At 46.8% G+C, this 24,053-nt stretch overlaps 1 protein-coding gene across 9 annotated transcripts in view; it reads left to right on the forward strand.

Annotated features, from left to right (window-relative positions):
- RAVER2 (ribonucleoprotein, PTB binding 2) overlaps window positions 1–24,053 on the forward strand; it is a 39,544-nt gene that overhangs the window by 11,059 nt on the left and 4,432 nt on the right. For 3 of the 9 annotated variants that reach the window (XM_064429145.1, XM_064429142.1, XM_064429149.1), the window contains 10 exons: window positions 6,259–6,325; window positions 7,201–7,670; window positions 12,248–12,439; window positions 14,424–14,550; window positions 15,414–15,499; window positions 18,095–18,199; window positions 18,418–18,529; window positions 19,665–19,909; window positions 22,224–22,335; window positions 22,626–22,774. In XM_064429145.1, the coding sequence (XP_064285215.1) occupies window positions 6,259–6,325; window positions 7,201–7,670; window positions 12,248–12,439; window positions 14,424–14,550; window positions 15,414–15,499; window positions 18,095–18,199; window positions 18,418–18,529; window positions 19,665–19,909; window positions 22,224–22,335; window positions 22,626–22,774 (1,665 nt within the window). The remainder of the gene's footprint in view (window positions 1–6,258; window positions 6,326–7,200; window positions 7,671–12,247; window positions 12,440–14,423; window positions 14,551–15,413; window positions 15,500–18,094; window positions 18,200–18,417; window positions 18,530–19,664; window positions 19,910–22,223; window positions 22,336–22,625; window positions 22,775–24,053) is intronic. The other 6 variants (XM_064429148.1, XM_064429146.1, XM_064429144.1 and 3 more) reach the window with 6 other exon arrangements.

Here is a 24,053-nt window from a genome sequence, read left to right on the forward strand (position 1 = left end):
TCCTCATGGGATTCCTGCAGCACAGTCCCAAACGTGTGGTGTGGTAATGACCCAGAGATGGCCACAGGCTGTTGCTGACCTCTCTGAATTCTCAGATCTTTGATACCTGTAGCAGTGACTGTGCCCTAAAGGCAGAGTTCAGTACTGGGGGTGCAGCAGGATCATGAGAGGCTTCCCTGTTTCTGCATGGAGCTTCACTGGGATACGTGCTTGGGGCAGGGATCCGCTGTGCTCCCTCCTGCAGCCCTGGCAGATCCCACTCCTGCAGTGCCAGCTCTTCATGCCAGAGTGGGGACGTGTCCTGTGCTCCTGGAGCAGTCACTGAATGGCTGCATTAGGGCAGGCAGTGATGGGGGATGCTCTGCACTAAGATCATCCCTCAGTGCCAGTGCTTTTGAAGAGCAGCAGATAGTGGGGCTGTCCTTGTAGCTCTGGCAGCCTCTGATGTGGTGCTGTGGTCAGGCTGATGTTTGCAGGAGCAGCCTTTGCCAAGAGACTTAAAAGTGAGCGTGGTTGTAGGGATGCTTTCATCGTGATCCGCTTGGCGCTGGATCAGGGATCTCTTGTTGTGTGTGCACATCCCTGATCCATCATCCATTCCAGCAGCAAGGAACACGGTCCCCTGGGATGTTGTTAGAGCAAAAATCACAACCAGAAGGTCCTTGGAACAATCCTGAAACTGTTCCCAGTGCTCTGGAGGAGGAGGGCTGCTCTGAGCAGAGGGAGGGAAGGAAATACCACCTTCCTCTCTCCTTCTCTCCTAAAGAGATGCCAAGAACTTCAGGATGACCAGAGTGGAAGTGAAGTTGTACCTCCCTGAACAGGAAGTTTTATTTTGAGTTTGTATTGGTTCTATCCCAGCACCACACAGCCACTTTTTCACTTCTTCACTGCTCTGGTGCTGAGGAGAATCAGGGGAAAGGTAAAGCTTGGGAGTTAAGAACAGTTTAATTATTGAGGCAAAATAAAACATATCTAAAATTAATATAATTTATTAATTATATTTACAAATGAAAATTTATTAACTGATAAAACTAATATTCATTGTAATAATTATTAATTAATTTGTAGCCAGATCTCCAGTGTTCTGTGCCAAGATCAGCTGCCTAGCAAGGGCTGTTGGCTTTTTGCTTCCACTTTTTGCAGATAAGAGAAGATGCTGTGGAAGATGCACTTACTCTCAGCCATTTTTGGGTTGATTGGGTTGATTATCCCTAAATGTCACCATGTCATACTTGTACAAAATAAACCTGGTGGAGAGGACACTTTAATGTAGGACATGCAGCAAAGTAGGGCAGGTTCATTATTTTAACACCCCGTGGTTCTCCTGGGGTGGGACAGAATCCAGAGAACAATGAAGCACTGAGGTGTTGATCCAAACCTGGTACAGTCCACCTGGGGCAGGGATTTATTTGGTATTTTGGAACCTGATGGACCCATTCAGTTTTTTTCTGCTGTCTGTTCCTGATCAGAAGCCAAATCCCTTCTTAGCGTGGTGCTGTTTCTGGTGGGGTTGTGGCATTTTCCCCCCTTTCTCCCTGGATTAGCCATAATTTTCCTCGTTAGATGGGAAGCCTCTAATGAGGTGTGATGATTTGAGGAAGTGCTCTCTCCAATCTGTTGGATGCCAGAGCTTTAAGTAGAAGGGCCTTTGTGTTTTCATTCCTCCTCTGTCACACTGCCTGAACATGAAAGGCACATTGTGGGGAGGGAGCAGCTCTCGTGCCTTAAGATGGACATTTTAACATTTTCTTCATTTCTTTTGCTCTGAGCTCTTGCTCTCTCAAGTTACCTTTTCCTATGTCTTTTCCCTCTTTCATTTAGCTCTCACACCATCCAGTATACCCAGGATGATGGAATTAATTTCCAGTCCCATACAGATCCTCTTACCAACACTCCCAAAAGTCTCTGGAAGATCAGAGGAAAAAGGTTTTCATTCCACTGAGAAATTGTTGTTTTCCTGTCTTCACATTTTCTTACATTACTTCACTAAAGACCTTTGAGGGCTCTGGTCTTTGAAAAGTGAGAATCAATTCCCAAACACAAAGGTTTGCCCCAAAAGCAGTTTATGGCCTGCAATGACAGGCTTGAATCCATTTCATGTTTCCTAGTTTGGGACTGTGCAAATGAAGAGGGAGTGAGCTGAGCAGGAGCTTTGGGACACACCTCAGTGCTCGCTGCTCCTGGCAGGTCCAACACCTGCCACATCTCAGCCCTGATCCTCCAGCTTTGCTCCTTGGAGATCTTCTTAACTCAGCACTGAGAGCCACTGGGAAACTGGGAGGGAAGAGGTGTGGTGAGCCCTGTCTGCCTGAAATGGGACTTCTTAGGGGGATTTATCCAGCACTTAATGAAATGTTGAGGCTCTCCTACCTCTCTGATCAGGAGATGGTTAAAATTGCACTTTGCATCAGTCCTTTTGTTTTTTATTAACCCTTTTGTTGGTGTTGAGTGCTGCACTTGCTCTCCAGCAGAGTTCTGGGTTTTCCCCTTAGTAACATATTATTTAAACTGTCAATATTCTCATTTTTAGTACTTATTATTTATTTAATATCTACAGTGAAATCCCTGTGTCATGCCATGAACTCAAATATTTAGCAGTCTAAAATCTGAATCAAATGAACATCCCATTGTATCATTTTGTAAATGTGAAGCTTTTTTTCTGAGAAGTTCTCTTTTTTCTTATCCTGCCTGTACAAATGGAACAAAGCCTTTTTCAGCTGTGAGATGATTTAAAACTTCTTGCTTAGCCAAGTAACTACTTTAAACTTAATTGATTCTCATTTCAAGGATATTCATGTGAAGTTCAGGCCTTCAGCTGCTCAGTGAGAGCCAAGTTATAGACCAGGCTTGGAGAGTGTTTATATTGGAGACTTCCCTAAAGCTCACTGCAGACATCTGGCCAGGCACCCTTAGAATTGTTAAATATTCTGTTGCCAGAATAGCACAATTATTACATTTAATATCAAGTCTAGTTTTGCTTCCAGAGAGAGAACACTGCTTGAGTTTAGTGTGCTGTAGGCTTTGTATACATTATTAAATATATCTTATGTATTGTTCCAGGTGAGTACTGAGAATTTCTTGGGTATTTTTTCCCTTACACTGTGAGAGTCTGGGTTTATTAGAGATAAACCACTGAGCTTTACTAATTTGGTAAATGTGCCTGTGAATGAGTCCCTTTCTAATGTGTGTTTAAAACAATGCAGGTACTTAACACAAAGATCCTCTCTAAGGAATTTTGTTGTCTCAGAGGTGCAAGTCTCAAATTGATAATAAGTACCAAAGAGAGGATAGGGCAAGAACTGAATTATTTCCTGACCACATTTACAGTTGTAAATAATACTCTTTTTTAAAGGATAAAGTGTGATTTCTCTTCAACTCCCTTTATTATATTTGATTTTGCTTTTTCTTCTGATTTTCATGTGTGACCAATTATTTCCTAGTTACAATTTTAATTTGTATTGATGACAAGATTATCTGCTTTTAAAGCTTTAAGGGGCTGTAGAGTGGCTGTGCATTATTGGTTATATTTCTGTTCCAAGAGCACAAAATCCTGGAGAGGTTTGGGTTGGAAGGGACAGATAGAACTGCTTAACATTTTTGTTGTCAGAATCTAAGCATACATCAATTTATAAATGGGGGAGGTCCCCGGGGAGGATACAAACTTTGACCAATTGGGAGAAACTGGGGGTGGACCACAAGGTGGGGAATACAATGTTTAAACCAAGAGGGTTTAACAAGGGAGGAGAAGGATTTAAACAAACCAATGGGGCCTCGAAGGATACAAAACTGTTGGGGAAGTTTCTGGAGAAATGGGCAGGCCTGGGATTGACATTCAGTGGGAGGAGGAACAGGGAACAAAAGGGCAGGTCTTTGGGGAGATGGACACCTAGGGCAAACCCACAACACAGAGGCAAAGGAACAATCCATTGAGAATAAAATATGCCATAAAAATACAAAATATAAAACAGACCCCTAGGCCTGAGTTACAGTGAAAAGCACCACAGCAGGAGCGAGCTGCCGCAGTGGGAGCAGGCGGCTCCTGTGTTTGTTTCTGCCGTTCTCACGGAAACATCCCTGTGCTTACATTCCTCACAAGTTAACGGGGTCGCAGCAGAGGATCTACCTGACTTGGCTGACCCCCTTCTGCTCCAGAGCCAGCATTCCCTCGTGGCCCAGGCCTGCAGAGCTGCTGGGAGCAGGGAGCAGAGCTGTCCTTCCCGTTGCTTTCCTGACACTCTGCCCTGAGCTGTGGGGAGGGAAGCTGGGAACAACAGCACAATGGGAGCTCTGTTCCTTCTTTTGCACCAGACCTGAGTGCTGGGAGATGTTGGAGGTGAAGTGCCTGGCGTAGCAAGCAGAGAAATCTCAGTGTAGCACACAGATATTTATTTACAGCTGTTTCATTGAAAGGAGTGCACGTTTCCCTAGCGTTGGCAGGGTGTGTTTTATCTTTGTAAATCCTCACGAAGGGTGTTTATGTGAGAAATGCTTTCACTGAAACACTGCCCAGCCCCAGTTCCACAGGTGAAGGTCTCACCCCTGCCAAGAGCCCACGAGAGCACAAGAAGCAGAACCTTCCTGGAAGAGCCCTTTGCACAACCCTGGCAGTGTTTGCAGCCACCTGTGGGAGTTGATGTTAAAATCTTTACCAAATTTCTGTGCTTAAATCAGGCTTCATTTTAAATCTCCCTTATATTCTCATCAGTTTTTGTATGAGATCTCATAATTATCCCCCAAAGACGTGTTCAGTAGGGGCTGGTTTTCCTCTCAAAGTTTCAGGCAGTTCCTGGGGAATCATGTGGAATCATCTGATACACAGATGACTTTCAAGAGTGTTCAGAGCTATTTGAAATCCTATTTCCTGCTACCTAATCATCATATAAAACTTTCAGTGTTGCTCTTGTAAAATAATACAGGAAGTCAAATGGGAAAATATGTCCCTTTTTTTCTGAGTGGGACAGAAACAATTTTTTGGAGTTTTCAGTGGCACAGCACAGCAGAGCTACCAAAACTGTACAGAAAGTGTTTTCTCAGTCTCTTATGTCTGAGGAAGAACCACCTAATTGTTGTTTGAGAGGCGTCCACACTCAAATCCCCTGCCTGGCTTGAATTTTGGGCATATCTTGCATTTCAGAAACTCCATCCTTGTCACACCTTATTCGAGGACGTGTGGTGGCTGGAGAAATGCTGCCATATTTTATTAATGCAGTGTTTGACAGCTGTTAAATAGTGAAACCAGAGATTGGTGCTCTCCTGACCAAAAGGTGTGCACCTGATACCCCTCACAGAGAACCCAATTAACCTTTAGGCTCCATATATTGAATTACCAAACTGGCAGCTCCACTCAGCTGCTGGAAATCAGCTGCAATTAAACTTTCAGGCAAAGCTGGTTGATTATTTTGCTTGCAGAAATCATCTTGCGCTCCTGTGTATGGGATTTATCCAGCTACAATGATGCAAATATCCAGGTTATTACTCCTGGTTTTTCCTTGGGGTGGTGAGTGCTCAACTCTGCTTTCTCATCCCTGAAACTACAATAATTTGTGGGGTTTTTGGGGGATGTGCACCTTGGTTTTTTGAGAATAGCTGTAGCAAACTCCTCTCAGACTTGCTCTTACCACCCCTCCTCTCTTCCCATTAATTAGTGGGAGCAAATAACACTCTTGGGGTTGATTCTCTGTTGAGCAGCTGTGCAGTAATTGATAGAGGATACTTTCCAGGGGGTGCTCTGGCCACAATTATCTGCTGGGTGAAAGAATATCCATTATTAAGGGTGAAAATCTATTAAAGTGAACTTGAGCAGGAAACTAAAGCAACTGTTGGGTTTTGGGGCAGCACTGTGCCCTCAGTAAATTTGGTGATGTGATGCTGCCAGCGTTCCTTGTCCATGTGGTATTTTAGCTATGCCAGTTGTACTTTAGAGAAATGGAGAGGGTTTTGCTATTTAATGAGCTGTGATGTTATTTGTCTTTATCAAAAGACAGTTACAGGACGCCCTTTTGTGTTTATGTCACCCCAGAGAATGAAAAACAAATTAATCAAATTCTGCAAGCCAGTTTTTTATGTGAGATTAAAACATTGCTGCAGCAATGTGTAACCAACTCCTTTAAAAACAAATATTTGATAGTGTTTCTATGGTGAAATTTTCTGTTTGTGGGGAAACTTTTTGGTTTTGTTTGAAATGAGGATGAATTTATCCACTTGCTTGGTTTGGGGACTTATTTATGTGATGTTATTTGTACTTCTCCCTTGCAGGAAATCCACGACTTGTTTAAAGATTATGAAATCAAGTATTGTTATGTGGACAGGAATAAAAGAACAGGTGAGAACTTAAACTTCCATTTATTCCAATTCTGTGAGGGCCATCATGTGCTGTGTGTGAAGCCATGGACTGTCACAGTTTGTCTGGCATCCCTCAGTGCCCTTTTTGTCACCTTCTGCTGAAGCCAGTGAAAGTTGGAAACTTTCTGGTGTTGATCTGATTTTTGGTCCCCTCTGGTCTCTCTCAGGAGCATTCCTCAGTGAGTGTCCCTTTGGGACAGAGCTGCCCTCAGCTGGCTGAATTCCTTTGGAAAACTGGCCCTGAGGCCTCTCTTGGGACAAACCACACGTGCCTGAGAGGAAAACCTGCCCAGCTCCAGGTGCATGAGCAGTTTGCTCACATCAGGAGACACTTCTGCCCTCTCAGGGTCACCCAGCACTGTTGCAGGTTGTGCAGAGAGATCTGTATCCCTTGGGATCCTGGGAACCCATCTGGGTGACCCTGCTTGAGGAGCAGGAGGTCCAGTTTGGGACTGTGTGAAATGCCTTATGGACTGAAAAGCCCCAAAAAAATCTGTTAACCCCAAAGTGAGAACGTGTGGATGTTGTCATCAAGGAGATTCCGTAGAATCTGTGGTGTGTGTATTCCACTTCAGTGGAATATTTAATTTAGTGAAGAACAGTCTGCTAGTAGAATATTTAATTTTGTTCCCCAGATACAGAATTGGTTGGGTTCCAAGTAGTGAAGTTGTGTGCATCACAAGGTTTTGAGTTAATTGCTCATGATGTTCAGTTGAGATTTGAGGTATTATATATAATAGATATATTTGTTGGATCTTTGGGGTGGATCTGCAGCTCTCTCAGTGGTTTCAGGGTGGGGAGAGGTGTGCCTGCAGTCAGCTGGGGTAGCTGATGTCCCACTCCTGTCCCTTGCAGCATTTGTCACGCTGCTGAACGGGGAGCAGGCCCAGAGCGCCATCAGGAGGTTCCACCAGCACTGCCTGCGTGGCAAGGAGATCTCCGTGCAGCTGCAGCCCACGGATGCTCTGCTGTGCATCACCAACCTGCCCCTTTCCCTCAGCATCGAGGAGTTTGAGGAACTGGTGCGTGCCTATGGCAACGTGGAGAGGTGTTTCCTGGTCTACAGCGAGCTCACCGGCCATTCCAAGGGCTATGGATTCGTGGAGTACATGAAGAAGGACTCTGCTGCCAAGGCCAGGCTGGAGCTCCTGGGCAAGCAGCTGGAGGAGAGCACTCTGTTTGCACAGTGGATGGATGTGAACCAGCTCACCACAAACCTCATTCACTCCAAGTGCCTTTGTGTGGATAAATTACAAAAAGACTGCGCCGATTCGAAAGAGCTGCTCCAGGCTTTCTCCCTGAAGTACAAACCTGTCTTCTGCCAGGTAGGTTGGGTTTCTGTCTCATGGAGAACCAAGGCTGGGATGGCAGCATTGCCTCACTTCACTCTTGCTGTCTTCCCCTTTTGTTTTTCCTATTTATTTTCCTATTTTTCTTATTTATTTTTATTTTCCTGTTATTTTTCCTATCAACTGTTGTGCCATGATGGGAGCAGTGGTGCTGAACTGCTCTGGGTGTGCAGTGGGATCCATGTTGGGGAATTCTGGGAATTCTGCAGGATATCACTCCAGCAGTGATGCTGAACTGCTCTGGGTGTGCAGTGGGATCCATGTTGTCTGGGAATTCTGGGAATTCTGCAGGACATCACTCTAGCAGTGATGCTGAACTGCCCTGGGTGTGCAGTGAGATCCATGTTTGGGAATTCTGGGAATTCTGCAGGATATCACTCCAGCAGTGATGCTGAGCTGCTCTGGGTGTGCAGTGAGATCCATGTTTGGGAATTCTGGGAATTCTGCAGGACATCACTCTAGCAGTGATGCTGAGCTGCTCTGGGTGTGCAGTGGGATCCATGTTTGGGAATTCTGGGAATTCTGCAGGACATCACTCTAGCAGTGATGCTGAACTGCCCTGGGTGTGCAGTGGGATCCATGTTTGGGAATTCTGGGAATTCTGCAGGACATCACTCCAGCAGTGATGCTGAACTGCTCTGGGTGTGTAGTGAGATCCATGTTTGGGAATTCTGGGAATTCTGCAGGACATCACTCTAGCAGTGATGCTGAGCTGCTCTGGGTGTGCAGTGAGATCCATGTTTGGGAATTCTGGGAATTCTGCAGGATATCACTCCAGCAGTGATGCTGAACTGCCCTGGGTGTGCAGTGGGATCCATGTTGTCTGGGAATTCTGCAGGACACCACTCCAGTGAAATGCCAGCATGATGTTTGGAGGACATCCCCTTACATCATTTACTGAAAATAATTTGGTTTTTGAGAGCTTTTAAAGTAAATATTGCTGAAGGTTTTCTTGCTCAAAGAAAGCCAGAGTGTATGAATACCACAAGTGCAACAGTTGAGATGATGCAAAGTACATCATCTAATTAATATATTAATATTTAACATGTTTTTCCCTAACTGAGGAAGGCTTGGGATCTTGGCTGTGGCCAGGGATAGGAGTGACACATCTTTTGGAAAGCTGGGAAGCACAGAAGTGGTGGATCCTTGCCTTTTTAGTGCAGAGGTTTCCTTCTCATCCTCGTGGCCACAAATCAATGTGGCATGGGTAGATCATCATAAACAAGCAGTAGAAGGAAATCTTTCCTGGTAGTCACACAGATTTCAGTGGCAGGGTTGTTTTTGTGTTGTTTTTTCCCTTAAGTCTCTTGGAAGGCTGCTCAGGGATCAGCCCCAGGGATGAGCACCCGGAGATTCCCAGCACATGGAGCAGAAAGTCCCTCAGGATCTGCAGCCTGAGCACCTGCAGCCTTCCCCCTCCTAGGGCTCTTTTCCAGCCCCAGCAATCTGTAGCTGGCCACAGGAAATCCTCAGACTTGCCTGATCCAGATCCACCAGGAGACGAATCAACTGGAATTAACTCTTCCCAGAAAATGCCCATTCCTGCCTCTTTTGGTCTCGAGCCTGGGAATGTGTCTGGCTTCAGCCTCACCTCCCTGATCCTAAATTAAGGAGCTTTTGCTCCCCATTATTTTCTTCCTGTAAGAAGGTATTAAATGCTGGACTCAGGTCTGCTGCTCAATCTTTGTTTAATTAGCTCAACAGATTGATCCTTTTAAGTCTCTTCCTTCAGAGCTTTTTTTTCTCCCAGCTGTCAAATAATCCGGGGGCTGTTATCAGCTCCCCCAACAATTTTTCACCATCCTTTAAAAATTCTGAGCTTCAAAGAATAACAGACTTCTTGGGGAAAGACAGAGCTCTGCTGGGCAGTTAGAAGCACTCAAAAATTGACTTTTTACCTTTTAAATCATAATTAATCTTGGGTCACACTTGGTGTGGGTGAGGAGAGTGTCTGCATTAGGTCAGTTCCTGTAAAATACAGGAGGGTGGGGGTAGGAAAACAAATAGTTCAGATTTGATAGGTGACAAAGGGAAGAAAATGGATGCTAATTAATTAGGGTTTAAGAGTGAGACAACCTGAAAACCGAGGACAAAGAAAGGAGGAGGAGGAAGACCTAAGAAAAGGTGGAAAAAGCAGAGAGGGGGGATGTGGTGGGTTGGGTAGAGACAGAAAAACTGGGAGAGGACAGGGAAGCAGAAATCTCAGTTTGGGGAGAATTTCTACAGGGAATGTTTGAGAAAAGTGGTTTTTTTTTTTTTTTTTCTAGAGAACTTTAATGCAGCTCTTGTGGTGCTGCCATGGCTTAGTTCTGCTGGGAGCTCATGCAGTATTTCATCACAATCCTTTGCCCAAAATTCTTACCTGATTCATGAAATAAACTCTGGCTTTTTTCATCTTATTCTAAAGTTAACTATTTTTTTTTAAATAGTTTGTATTTCTCCTCTGCTGACAACAGAAATGTTCTGTCAGGAGGAGCTGCAGCTAAATACTTGCACATGGACATTAGGAAAAATGTGTTTTGTCCATTGTTTCAACAAAGAGGACCAGAAAACCTCATTCTTTTCTTCTGTCAACTTGAAATTGTCACTGGAAGGTCTCCACCCTTATCTGGATAGGAATAAAGAGCTTTTTTTCAGTACCTCTTTACTTTGGGAAGTTGAAAAATTCCCAAATCCTTTGCAAGAATATTGGTGGCTGCACTTGGGACATGTTAAGGGAGTTTTTAACTGTGCTTCATTTTAGCTGAAACTAAAATACAGATGTTCCATAGCTTCAAACCCTTCTTTTCTCCAGTACCTCAGGTCTTTGCCAGTGCACCTAACCTGGTATCAAAATAAAATATGAATATAAAATGTATTTTTATATGAAATATCTGTTCTCCAGAGCTCTGCCCAGAGGCCAGGCAGTAACAGTGCCAGTAAAGATCTCACCACCCTCTTTTTCTTCCACATCTTTGATTCCAATCATTTATATTTCATTTGTCAGGAGAAGTCTGTGGGGCTGAGGTTGTTTTTATGCAGTGCAATCTGGAGGAGGTTTTGTCTCTTCCACACCAGAGCTGGTATCAGTTTATCACTCCCATTCATTTAGGGACTGGAGATTTTTGCCTGAGCTTCATCCCTCCCTTCTGAGCCTGTTTTTTTGTTTGATTTAAATCTGCTCATTCCCTCCCAAAGTCTGCACACAAAGGCCAGAGCAGTGTTTGCCACGTAAGCCCTTTTCCAGTCTGCCTGATTGATCAGTCTGGCATCTCCCCTTGGCATTCCCCACAACCACAGCCTTCCCCTGCTCCCACAGGGCACCAGATACTGGTGGGATGTGCATTGTTGCATGTTTCAGCAGCTGCCATGCACCCTGATGAACAGCACTTTGAATACTGCAGGCTGAAAAAAATGAAGAAGAACGAGTTTATAATTATCCTGCAAAATAAAACTGGTTGTAGCATCCAGCTGTATTTAGAGTTTGCTCCTCACTCCTGCTTTGCTGGTTAAATATGTGTAAAATGCATTTTGTGGCTGGGGTTGTGTGAGGTGGGGTGGAAGTGGAGGTGGGAATGGGAGAGGTCATGGAAGGGATGAGCAGGCAACCATGAGGAGACAGCCATGAGTCCATGAACGTGAGTGCCAGGTAGATGAAGGTGTGATATCCAAATTATTTCCAGCGTTTACAGAAAGAGCCTCATGGTTTGGGGGGAATACTGACCTTGGGTTGTGTCGGCTGTGCAAGTTCTTGCAAGGGGCAGGTGACAATATTGCACGGCAGCTGCTGGAATTCCCATTTTCCATGGTGCTCTGGGTGCTGTTTTTCCTGGAATTCCCATTTTCCGTGGAATGCTGGGAGTTGTTACAGCTGGAATTCCCTTTTCCATGGGAGCTCTGGGAGCTGTTACTGCTGGAATTCCCTTTCCCATGGGCTCTGGGAGCTGTTTCCCTGGAATTCCCTTCCCATGGGCTCTGGGTGCTGTTTCCCTGGAATTCCCTTCCCATGGGCTCTGGGTGCTGTTTCCCTGGAATTCCCTTCCCATGGGCTCTGGGTGCTGTTTCCCTGGAATTCCCTTTCCCATGGGCTCTGGGAGCTGTTTTCCAGAATTCCCTTTCCCATGGGCTCTGGGAGCTGTTTTCCAGAATTCCCTTTCCCATGGTCTCTGGGAGCTGTTTTCCTGGAATTCCCTTTTCCATGGGTACTCTGGGAGCTGTTACTGCTGGAATTCCCTTTCCCATGGGCTCTGGGAGCTATTTCCCTGGAATTCCCTTTTCCATGGGCTCTGGTAGCTGTTACTGCTGGAATTCCCTTTTCCATGGGTACTCTGGGAGCTGTTACTGCTGGAATTCCCTTTCCCATGGGCTCTGGGTGCTGTTTCCCTGGAATTCCCTTTCCCATGGGCTCTGGGTGCTGTTTCCCTGGAATTCCCTTTCCCATGGGCTCTGGGTGCTGTTTCCCTGGAATTCCCTTTCCCATGGGCTCTGGGTGCTGTTTCCCTGGAATTCCCTTCCCATGGGTACTCTGGGAGCCGTTTCCCTGGCACTCGGTGTCCCACGGCCGTGTGTTGCAGTTTGCCCAGGACGAGGAGGGCGGCAGCGGCGACTTCGCCGTGGTGGAGTACGAGAGCGCGGAGCAGGCGGAGCGCGTGCGCGGGGCCATGGACGGCGTCACCATCCACGGCAGGAGGCTCCAGGTGTCCTTCTGCGCCCCCGGAGCGCCGGGCAGGAGCACCCTGGCAGCCCTGATAGCAGCACAGAGGATGGTGAGAGCCCGGGAGCCTCTTTGGGATCAGCTCTCCTGCCTGAGCTGGGGCTTTGTGCAGCCTGGCAAGGAGCCGGGTTTGGGGGGCTTTTTGGGTTTATCAAAGCTGGACACTGGGCTTGGAGCAGCCTGGGACAGTGGGAGGTGTCCCTGCCATGGCAGAGGTGGGATGGGATGGGATTTAAAGCCCTTCCCAACCCAAACCATTCTGGAGTTCTGTGATTCCATGGGATCAGTGCTGCTGGATCCCTGCCCGAGGTAAAGGGCTTTAACCAACCCAAACCATTCTGGAATTCTGTGATTCCATGGGATCAGTGCTGTTGGATCCCTGCCCACGGTAAAGGGCTTTAACCAACCCAAACCATTCTGGAATTCTCTGATTCCATGGGATCAGTGCTGTTGGATCCCTGCCCAGGGTAAAGGGCTTTAACCAACCCAAACCATTCTGGAATTCTGTGATTGCATGGGATCAGTGCTGTTGGATCCCTGCCCAGGGTAAAGGGCTTTAACCAACCCAAACCATTCTGAATTCTGTGATTCCATGGGATCAGTGCTGTTGGATCCCTGCCCAGGGTAAAGGGCTTTAACCAACCCAAACCAGTCTGGAATTCTCTGATTCCATGGGATCAGTGCTGTTGGATCCCTGCCCAGGGTAAAGGGCTTTAACCAACCCAAACCATTCTGGAATTCTGTGATTCCATGGGATCAGTGCTGTTGGATCCCTGCCCAGGGTAAAGGGCTTTAACCAACCCAAACCAGTCTGGAATTCTGTGATTCCATGGGATCAGTGCTGTTGGATCCCTGCCCAGGGTAAAGGGCTTTAACCAACCCAAACCATTCTGGAATTCTGTGATTCCATGGGATCAGTGCTGTTGGATCACTGCCCAGGGTAAAGGGCGTTAACCAACCCAAACCATTCTGGAATTCTCTGATTCCATGGGATCAGTGCTGTTGGATCCCTGCCCAGGGTAAAGGGCTTTAACCAACCCAAACCATTCTGGAATTCTGTGATTCCATGGGATCAGTGCTGTTGGATCCCTGCCCACGGTAAAGGGCTTTAACCAACCCAAACCATTCTGGAATTCTGTGATTGCATGGGATCAGTGCTGTTGGATCCCTGCCCAGGGTAACGGGCTTTAACCAACCCAAACCATTCTGAATTCTCTGATTCCATGGGATCAGTGCTGTTGGATCCCTGCCCAGGGTAAAGGGCTTTAACCAACCCAAACCATTCTGGAATTCTGTGATTCCATGGGATCAGTGCTGTTGGATCCCTGCCCACGGTAAAGGGCTTTAACCAACCCAAACCATTCTGGAATTCTGTATCATCTGCCCTGTTCAGGCTCCTTCCTAGGCAAAGATGGCCAGGAAGAAGATTAATAAATATCCATAAAATACCACAAAGTTGCACCCACATAGCTCTGGGATTTATTAAATGTAATCTCCTGTAAGAGAAATCATTGCAGCTCAAAACAAAAGTGACTGGGAATGAGTCACTGGACGAGCTAAAACTTGGTTTAAAACAGAGAAGCAAGAATTTGTCAGCTTTAAGATACATTTCAAGAAATAGGTTCATCTCATGCTCGAGGTAGAAGAAAGCTTTTTACACCCACATGTCTTACCAAATTATTTCCTAGAAAATTGGATGTGATGAGTGTTACAAGGAGAGGCAGAAGAGTTCCCTCTCTTCAGCCTGCTCAGGCCACATCTCTGTAATAAAGAGATGAGAAGTCTGTTACAAGATACCGTGCTCATGGCAACATTGCTTATTCTCCTGTGCTGATAACTCTGGATTTAAGGGGAAAAAAAAAGAAATGTGCTTGAAATTTTGTTGGAGTAGTTTGTTAGGTGTTTCATTTGAGGGGAAAAAAGCAGGAAATGGGTTTTTGTCAGATGAAATGTGTACATTGCCGTTGGAGTTTGAGGGATTTAAATGTATCCATTGCTTTTTCCTGCTTCTAACACTTTTTCTCTCTTCACTGGAGATGAGGAACAATAGGAAAGGCTTGCTTCCAGAGCCAAATCCAGTGCAGATCATGAAAAGTTTTAATAATCCAGCAATGCTGCAGATGCTGCTGCAGCCCCAGCTGCGTGGCCACGCTGTTAAACCTGGTAAGCTGCTCTAAAATAATGCAAGACCAAACCCTGTTCTTAGTGCTGCAAGGCTTTTGCAGAGCAATTAAGCAGAAATAATGTTTAAAATCTCTGCAGACACTGTTGCAGTGTGTTTGAGAAGGTGATTTCAAACCTTTTAGGAGAGCAAAAGCAAGAGGTGCTTTGCTGCACTCTTGTGTGTGGGTAAAATTCAGTGTTCCTACAAATTCCCTTGTATGAACTCTGGGCTCTGAATATTCATATTAGAAATGGGTTTAGAAAGAGATGTCTTTGGCAAGACTTGGCTACACTTAAATCTGATTTTAGATCTCAGTTTTGCAGCCTGAGTCTTTCTCCTCTTGCCAATGTAAATCTTTAGTCTTTTGGCTGCTGCCACAGCTGTGCAGAATATTTATTCCAGAAACATTTCTGTGTTCTAATTAGGATGTGAATAAACATAAACCCTAATTAATCACATTTCAAACAGTGAAAGTGCTCAGACAGGAGCAGGTGATGAGGAGATCAAGTGGGAGAGAGCTGAGAGTGTGGTGACAAAGAAAGCCAGAAATGGGTGTGAAGTGACCACTTCAGGGCAGAAACACTTGAGCTAAATCTCAATTTAAAGCACTTCAGATAAAGCTGAGGCCTGCAATCAGCTCAGGAGTGAAACTCTCAGGTGTGGAGGAGCTCTCACATTCTGGTACTTCTACACCAAAAGGTTTCATAGCCTCTCCCAACCTAAACGAGTCTCTCGTTGCCTTACAGTGACCTTTGTACCCTTGAAAATTTTCTGGAAAACAAATTTAAAAATACAGGATAATTCTGAAGACTTTTACTTGCCTAATTTGTAAAATACACGACTTTTTTGTGTGTTTCTTAAGCAGTTCTTGGAGCATCTGCAGGTTTACCTCACCTCATAAATTCAGCAGTTGGGCCACCTTTTTTGCAGCTGAATAAAGTTCATCAGGTATGTGACAAAATAATCTGTCATTGAAAGAGGGATTTGGAGAGAACTTAACGTGAGAGGTCCTAAAGTTTGAAGGAATTACATTTAAATTAAGTGTTCTTGTTGGAGCTCTAAGCAAAGTTATGAGATGGGGGAGCAGGCAGTGCTAACTATCCAGAATGGAGTTATTTTACCTACATTTTGGACTTAAAACCTGCCAGTGTAGACAAAACTTGTCATTACTGGCAGAAAAATCTTCTTGAAATGAGCTCTCAAGGGGCCTGGCACATCCCTTTCCCTTGCAGCAGCTCATCCACACTCCTGGAGAGGCTTTATGGGTTTATCTGATTCAAACCAATGAGTTCAGCAGCCTTAGCTTCATTTTCAAGCTTGCAGGGACCCAAATGTGCCATAAAAAATTAGAGATTTACAGATGGTGCTTCTTACTGATAAACCCCCTGAGTTCTGCTGTAATTCCAGATGGGCACCAGAATTCCTGAGAGAAGATGGGAAGGATCTTTGGGATGGGTTTGTTAGAAACTGAGAAAGAAAATGCACCCACAGCCAGAATCTCTGCCTTGAGCTGAGCTGCTCTCAGGGTTTCTCCAGCTCTGCCAGGAGCCAAAAATTGAATTAAATATTCATGGTAGGGATTTACACAAATACCTACCAGGGACTGGAGTCGATCACTTGGCCTTATTATTGCTGATGTTTCAGGAATTCCCATTTTAAAAATAAAATCCCCTTCAGCATCAATTGTTCCTGCAGTTCTTTTGGCAAATACAGATCTTTAAAAAGACACAGCTAAAATGCAGGAATATTCCCTGTGTTAAGTATATTGAGGTTTTTGGGTTTTTTTTCTAAATACTGGTAGGTGAATACATTAATTTTTAATAAATTCTGCTTAATTTTGCCCCATATAAAAAAATATATAATTCTTTGTTGATTTTTTTTTAACTGAAATGGCATTTTCAGTTGGTCTGTTCAAGTTCCTGCTGCCCTCTCTTCAGCCTGTGCTTCCTTGGAAGGCAGTGGGAGTGTTTGGTGCTCCCAGCTGGAGCCAGGGATGTTTTCCACAATTAGCAGTGGGATTGATGATGATCCAGAGGTTTTTCCAGTGGATTTTGGCTTGGGAGAGCTGCAGCCAAACAACTCCGTGTTTTGTCTGTCCAGAGATGTAAAAGTCTCATCTCCTTCTCTTCCTGGGAGCTTCCTGTCATTTCATGTGCTCCAAACCTGAATTCTAGAAGGATTTGATGATCCAAATATCTTCTATAAGACAAATTTTTCTCTCCTGGGTTGATTTGTTTTGGGGTATTCTCTAAAGCCAGAGAAGCAGGTCACTGGTTTGTTTATTTATTTGTTTATTTTGAAATTCACTGTTGTCCCTGAAACCCCTCCCCACTCACTCTGGTTTAGCTCCATGCATGTCTTAGGTTTCTATTTTATATTCAGGCCTTTGTGAAGTAACAGAATGAGAATAAATATTTTAAAATAATGATTTTAAAAGGATTCAACAGAGAGGATTTGAAGGTTATTCACCCAGTAATTTTTCAAGTCAAGGTAGCCTGATTTTCAACTCGTTTCTCTTTATTTCTCTTAGTTATAAATTATCCTGCTCCAAAATAATGCATTTTCAGCTTTCTCAGGGATGTTTTCCTCAGTCATCCAGCAATTTATTACATCTTGATTAATCCAGAGCCTTTCCTCTGAGGATTCTGACCAAGCTGATTTTTCCACTCTTTTATTTCTGAAAGTTTTGCAATTGAACCACTTTGCTTTGTTGCTGGAGCCAAGTTTAGAAGGAGCAGCCCCTGGCACTGGTGACAATATGCAGCCCTGCATAATTTCTCCTGGAAATCACTGAGACAATTGAAATAGATGCATAACTAATCTAGATATGGCCCATCTTTGTTTGGAAAAGCACATTTCTGAGTCCAGAAGATCATATTTCAGTCATAAAGGGTTTTTCCCTAAGGAATTTAAGCCTGCCACCCAGACACAGCCAAGGCTTGGAAATACTTGGGAGGTGCTCTGCACCCTTCATTCCCTGGGTTTGGTGATAAAAAACAATAAAGAGGGGTGTGCTTGGCATGATCCCAGTGTTTTTGTACAACAACCTATAGAACAACCTGCATTTTACTGGCAGATGATGGTGCCAGGCACTTCCAGGCCTGTAGCATAAATCATGATGTCTTTTAGAGTTTATTTTAAGCCTCAGAGCTGGCCAGAGCTCATCATGTTGAATATACCAGTGGCAGAGTCTGAAGAGGGTGCCCCAAAGGTATTAATTCAGTGGTTCAGGTCTGGTGGCAAACTGATCCAGAATATTCTGAATGAACAATGTGAATATTTTATAGACCTGCCAATCTGCAGGCAAGTCTATAAATCACAAATCTGTGATTTGTCAGCTTTTAATGCCTCTGGAGTAGGATTTCATGTAGATTGTTGTGGGGGGAAACATATCTGGGTATTTCTCTGAAACAAAATCAGTTCTGTGGAGGAAATTATTTCCCTTTGCTGTCTTAACTGAAAATCTTTAATTTCATCAAGCAGTGCTGTGTGCAGGTGTTTCTCCCTGGCTGCCAACTAACCCTTGTTTTAATCCTTTCTCAGAGCTCAGTTCTGGGGAGCACCTCCAGCCTGCTGCTGCAGAGCCCTGCTCACCTGCCCCTGGCCCAGCAGCAGCTCCTGAAGATGGAGAACATGCAGGCAAACAGTGTAAGGCCCTCCTCAGCTCTGCCTCTCTGAGCTCTCCTCATTCCTGAAATAAATCAGTGTAGCATCAGGTGCCCCTGATCTGTGAGTTCCCTTCTCGTGCTTCTGTGAGCCTTGAACACTTCAGTGGAGCTGCAGGGGTTGGGAATGTGGAAGCTGTAAAAAGTAGCTATGAGCAGATTATTTTAATCATTTACACAGTTTTCTCTTCTTCCTTTTAGAAACCAGGTTTGCTGGGAGAGCCTCCAACAATGCTCCTGCAGACAGTGCTGGGCATAGGGGTGATGCCAGCAGTGAACTCAGGCCTGGCAGCACGAGGAGAAGCTCTCAAGTGTAAATGGCATTTCATTTCACCCCAAATCAGTAGACAGGCCCAGCTTCACTTCATGCACCTGACTGTGTCCCTGTGTAACAAAAGCAGCTTGTTCAATACTCTGCTAGCTCAGTTACTGCCTTTTTTTGGTACACTTGGAATATGCTTTTGTTTAGAGGTGACATTTTGTGGGGTTTTCAAAGTAGGTAAATGGGAGTTGCTGCAGAGGCACCACAAATTTGCTCTTTGCCTTCATTTTATTAAGAAATGAGTTTTAACAGCCAGCCTGTTGCATGTGTCAGTTTGGAATGCAAATTTCTGTGCCACTGATGCCCTCAGTATTTATGAGGACAGATCAGCTGGGTACTGGGAGTGTTCCCCTGGAGAGGAGAAGGATCCAGGGAGAGCTCAGAGCCCCTGGCAGGGCCTGGAGGGGCTCCAGGAGAGCTGCAGAGGGACTGGGGACAAGGATGGAGGGACAGCACACAGGGAATGGCTGGAAGCTGGAAAGGGGGGTTTAGATGGGATATTGGGAATTGGGAATTGTTCCCTGGGAGGGTGGGCAGGCCCTGCATCCCTGGCAGTGCCCAAGGCCAGGCTGGAGCACCCTGGGACAGTGGAAAGTGTCCCTGCCATGGGAATGGATGATCCTTAAGGTCCCTCCCCACCCAAACCATTCCAGGATTTTCTGATCCTGTTTCCTCCCCTGCTCCCTGTGTTCCATGCTCTGAGCCATGGCAGTGACCAGGGGCAAGGAGAAGGCATCCAGGGGAGGGCAGAAAGCTCCTCCAAATACCCAGGCTTTCATTTTGGAGAAACTTTCCTGCTCTTCAGTGGAAAGAATTGTTCCCAGTGCCAGCTGAGGTGGGGTTTCCCCCTGTGCTCCCATCCAGCATCCTCCAGGATGTTGTTCCCAGTTTTTTTTTGAAAATGTCAGGAAGCACTAAGAAAGTTATCACAGGGAATGTTTAGAAAAGTCAGAGTTTTATTGAATCAGCTTGAAATTGAGTTGTTTGCCTGTGGGATGGGGAAGGAACACAGTGCAGTGCAGCAGATGTGGAATTGCTCTCCTCCACCCTCATTAACCCCACGAGCAAACCCTCTGCAACAAATCCCATCTAACAGCAACGTTTCTCCATTTATGGCTGGCTGCAGCATCTAACCCAGCTCCCATTCCAGCAGCAGCAGCAGCAGCAGGGATGGGCATGCTGCCATTCTTCCCGAATCAGCACATTGTTGGACAAGCTCTTCCCGGGCCCACCGCCGCCGGGGACAAGGGCGAGGCGGTGCCGGGAGCGCCGCCCTTCCCCCCGGCCGTGCCCGGCCTGGCCGCCGGGGCCCTGCGGGCTGCAGCCTGCAAAGCGGCCGGCCAGCCCAAGGGCTGCGACCCCAGCCTGCCGGTAAGCAGCCTGCAGCCTTCCCTTCCCTGGCCTTCCCTTCCCTGGCCTTCCCTTCCCTGGCCTTCCCTTCCCTGGCCTTCCCTTCCCTTCCCTGGCCTTCCCTTCCCTGGCCTTCCCTGGCCTTCCCTTCCCTGGCCTTCCCTTCCCTTCCCTGGCCTTCCCTTCCCTGGCCTTCCCTTCCCTGGCCTTCCCTTCCCTGGCCTTCCCTTCCCTTCCCTGGCCTTCCCTTCCCTGGCCTTCCCTTCCCTGGCCTTCCCTGGCCTTCCCTTCCCTTCCCTGGCCTTCCCTTCCCTGGCCTTCCCTTCCCTTCCCTGGCCTTCCCTTCCCTGGCCTTCCCTGGCCTTCCCTTCCCTGGCCTTCCCTTCCCTGGCCTTCCCTTCCCTGGCCTTCCCTTCCCTGGCCTTCCCTTCCCTGGCCTTCCCTTCCCTGGCCTTCCCTTCCCTGGCCTTCCCTGGCCTTCCCTTCCCTTCCCTGGCCTTCCCTTCCCTGGCCTTCCCTTCCCTGGCCTTCCCTTCCCTTCCCTGGCCTTCCCTTCCCTGGCCTTCCCTTCCCTGGCCTTCCCTTCCCTTCCCTGGCCTTCCCTTCCCTGGCCTTCCCTGGCCTTCCCTTCCCTGGCCTTCCCTTCCCTTCCCTGGCCTTCCCTTCCCTGGCCTTCCCTTCCCTGGCCTTCCCTTCCCTGGCCTTCCCTTCCCTGGCCTTCCCTTCCCTGGCCTTCCCTTCCCTTCCCTGGCCTTCCCTTCCCTGGCCTTCCCTTCCCTGGCCTTCCCTTCCCTTCCCTGGCCTTCCCTTCCCTGGCCTTCCCTGGCCTTCCCTTCCCTGGCCTTCCCTTCCCTTCCCTGGCCTTCCCTTCCCTGGCCTTCCCTTCCCTGGCCTTCCCTTCCCTGGCCTTCCCTTCCCTGGCCTTCCCTTCCCTGGCCTTCCCTTCCCTGGCCTTCCCTTCCCTGGCCTTCCCTTCCCTGGCCTTCCCTTCCCTGGCCTTCCCTTCCCTGGCCTTCCCTTCCCTGGCCTTCCCTTCCCTGGCCTTCCCTTCCCTGGCCTTCCCTTCCCTGGCCTTCCCTTCCCTGGCCTTCCCTTCCCTGGCCTTCCCTTCCCTGGCCTTCCCTTCCCTGGCCTTCCCTTCCCTGGCCTTCCCTTCCCTGGCCTTCCCTTCCCTGGCCTTCCCTGGCCTTCCCTGGCCTTCCCTGGCCTTCCCTGGCCTTCCCTGGCCTTCCCTGGCCTTCCCTGGCCTTCCCTTCCCTTCCCTTCCCTTCCCTTCCCTTCCCTTCCCTTCCCTTCCCTTCCCTTCCCTTCCCTTCCCTTCCCTTCCCTTCCCTTCCCTTCCCTTCCCTTCCCTTCCCTTCCCTTCCCTTCCCTTCCCTTCCCTTCCCTTCCCTTCCCTTCCCTTCCCTTCCCTTCCCTTCCCTTCCCTTCCCTTCCCTTCCCTTCCCTTCCCTTCCCTTCCCTTCCCTTCCCTTCCCTTCCCTTCCCTTCCCTTCCCTTCCCAATGAAATTTAGCTCAGGGCACTGTCTCTTCCACAGGGCAAAAATTGAACTTGGGGTTGAATTTCGTGATTCATCAGTTCTGGTGGTTGGGGGGCTGTGGGTTTCCAGGTGCTCTTGTGTGTGTCTATATAAATTTTCCACTTTTAATTAACAGTTTTATAAATATTCTTTGTTCCCTTGAAGGTGATGTGTGAGAGTATGATGGAATGGGATTTAAGTGGTCTCATTCTTTTAGAATTTGTTTTCCTGCCCTTAAGAAAATTTACCTTTTTTATATGTAAATCTAAAATAATTTATAGTAATAATTCTACATAATATATAATTATATTACAAAATAATAAATAATTTTAATATACATCAGTACTTCAGCATTTTGGGGAAACATGGGCTTAGTTCATGATTTTCCTAACATTTGGCCTTTATTTCCTTGTGTCTCCAAATGAAAAGAGTTGATTTTGTCTTGGCCATGTACTTAATGTTCACTCCCTGCATCTGGAATTGCTCGAGTGATTATTATTCCTTCACTTGCATATAAAAGGTTTTCTTTTGTTTGTTTGTTTTGTAATATCCTTTAGGAACTTGCAGTCTGAAGAGAAACATTCCTACAAAAACTGTTTGGAAGAAAAAAGTGCAAATGTGTGTCCAGATTGCTGAAATAAAATGGAACTTTTGAAGGATTGACTTTAAAAGTTTCACTTTATTTCAGAAGCTGCATTTCAAAAGGGTTTTTTTCATAGAACTAAGCTTTTTCCAAGACCCTGCTGGGCCACTTAACCTTATTTCTGATCCATTTTATATGAGTTTAATGCAAACTGCCCTGTCCCTTTTTCAGACTCCCTTGAAAAAACAGACTTCTCTGCTTGGGGAGCCCCCAAAAGAAATTCGGCTGAGCACCAACCCCTACTTGAATTTGGCAAGTGTTTTGCCTGGTATCTGTCTGCCAGGTAAGCAAACATTCCGTGGATTTCATTGCAGATTTCCACAAATATTTATCCTGTTTGCCTGGTAAATGCAGTGACCATTTATCCTCAAGGAAATCTTGTAGTGTGTCTCAAAACTGCAAAGTAATTTATTTAAACAGGGGTGGATTTTCAGAGGCTCACAAACTTCTAGAAGCCTTTCAATTATTAGTAGCACTGATTAATTTGGGGCAGTTTAATCCTGGAATAGAACCTAATGAGTGTGTTTTTTACAAGCCAGGTGTTTATCCAAACTGTGTTCTTTGTGTTCCCAGCAGCAATTGCCAGCAAAGCCTCCAGTCCTCCACAGCAGAGCAGCCTTGCAAACAGTGTCGTGGATGCTGCTGTGTCTCAGGGAACTGCACCACAACATGCAATGGAAAATTATTTCAGTTATTCCCAGCAGCCTGGGGAGTACCCACAGGTAGGAATCCCACAGCCTGCTGTCCCCTGGGGTTCTCCCAGAGCTGCTCCTTGTTTTCTCTGGGTGTTCTTCCTGAGCCTCTGCACTGACACTTTATCTGATCATTTCAGTGTTCAGAGCAGAGTTAGCACAAAGAACATTCCCTGCTGAAATCACAGCCTTGAAAAAATTATTTCTTGAGAGCCTGAACTGTGGGCACTCACTAAAAAATGACTTCTCAGCCCCTCTGCCTTGGCTTTGTCTGCCTTCAAAACCAGGGGGGTTTTCTCTTTGCCTTCCCTAGAAGTTTTTCAGTCCTGAAGTTTGGCTGGATCCCAGGGAAGGGAGCTCAGGCTGCTCTGCTGCACAGCTGGGGGATGTTTGCCAGCTGCTCTCAGTGCACAGGATGTGCTCCCCGTGTGCCCCATGTGCTGATCAGAGCCTGGCCAGGAGGTGCTGCAGAGCTCTGAGCCACGGGCCACTGCCAGAGAGCATTGCCATGTTTGCATTAACCATCCTGAGTCTGTAAAACTGTAACAGTCACACCCCTTGGATCAGGTCTGGTGCCTGCAGGGGCTCCAGGAGAGCTGCAGAGGAACCTGGGACAAGGCCTGGAGGGACAGGACACAGGGGATGGCTCCCACTGCCAGAGGGCAGGCATGGATGGGAGATTGGGAAGGGATATCCCTGGGAGGGTGGGGGTGCCAGAGAAGCCGTGGCTGCCCCAGCCCTGGAGGTGTTCCCATAACAGGAATTGTTGTCCTTGCCTCACTGCCAGGCCAGAGGTGCCTCCTGTGTGTTTAATTTTAACTGTGTGATTTGAGCTTCACCACGGGGGCTGAAGGTGTTTTGATGCTTCTTGGAGAGCTGTGGGTTGTGAGAATTGTAGGCAGGCATGGGAGAGGATTTCTGCTCCTCTGTAGGAGGCTGTCCAGCCCTGGTACCAGCATTATGCTCAGGCACATCACTCTGCCCAGGCCAGGGTGGATGGCTTGGAAAATGAAACCTCTGAGGTGAGAAATAATTCCATTTTCTTGCTGTCTCCACTGGCTGTTGCTCCCATCAGCTTTTGGACACCTGCTTTGTGTGTTGGCACAGGAATGAGGGGCTGGAGAAGGCACTGCATGGGCACTGCACCCCCAGAGTCACACCCAAACACCCCGGTCTCCAATCCCACCACCCAAAACCACCTGGAATGCTCAGCAGTGCATTAAAATGCTCCCACCAGGAAGCAGCACTCCATTAATGGCACTTCCCAGTGCTGAGTTTCCCAGCATTGAAGGGCTGTTTCTTGCCCAAG

This window comes from Passer domesticus, chromosome 7, assembly GCF_036417665.1.
Source record: "Passer domesticus isolate bPasDom1 chromosome 7, bPasDom1.hap1, whole genome shotgun sequence".
Classification (NCBI taxonomy): domain Eukaryota; kingdom Metazoa; phylum Chordata; class Aves; order Passeriformes; family Passeridae; genus Passer; species Passer domesticus.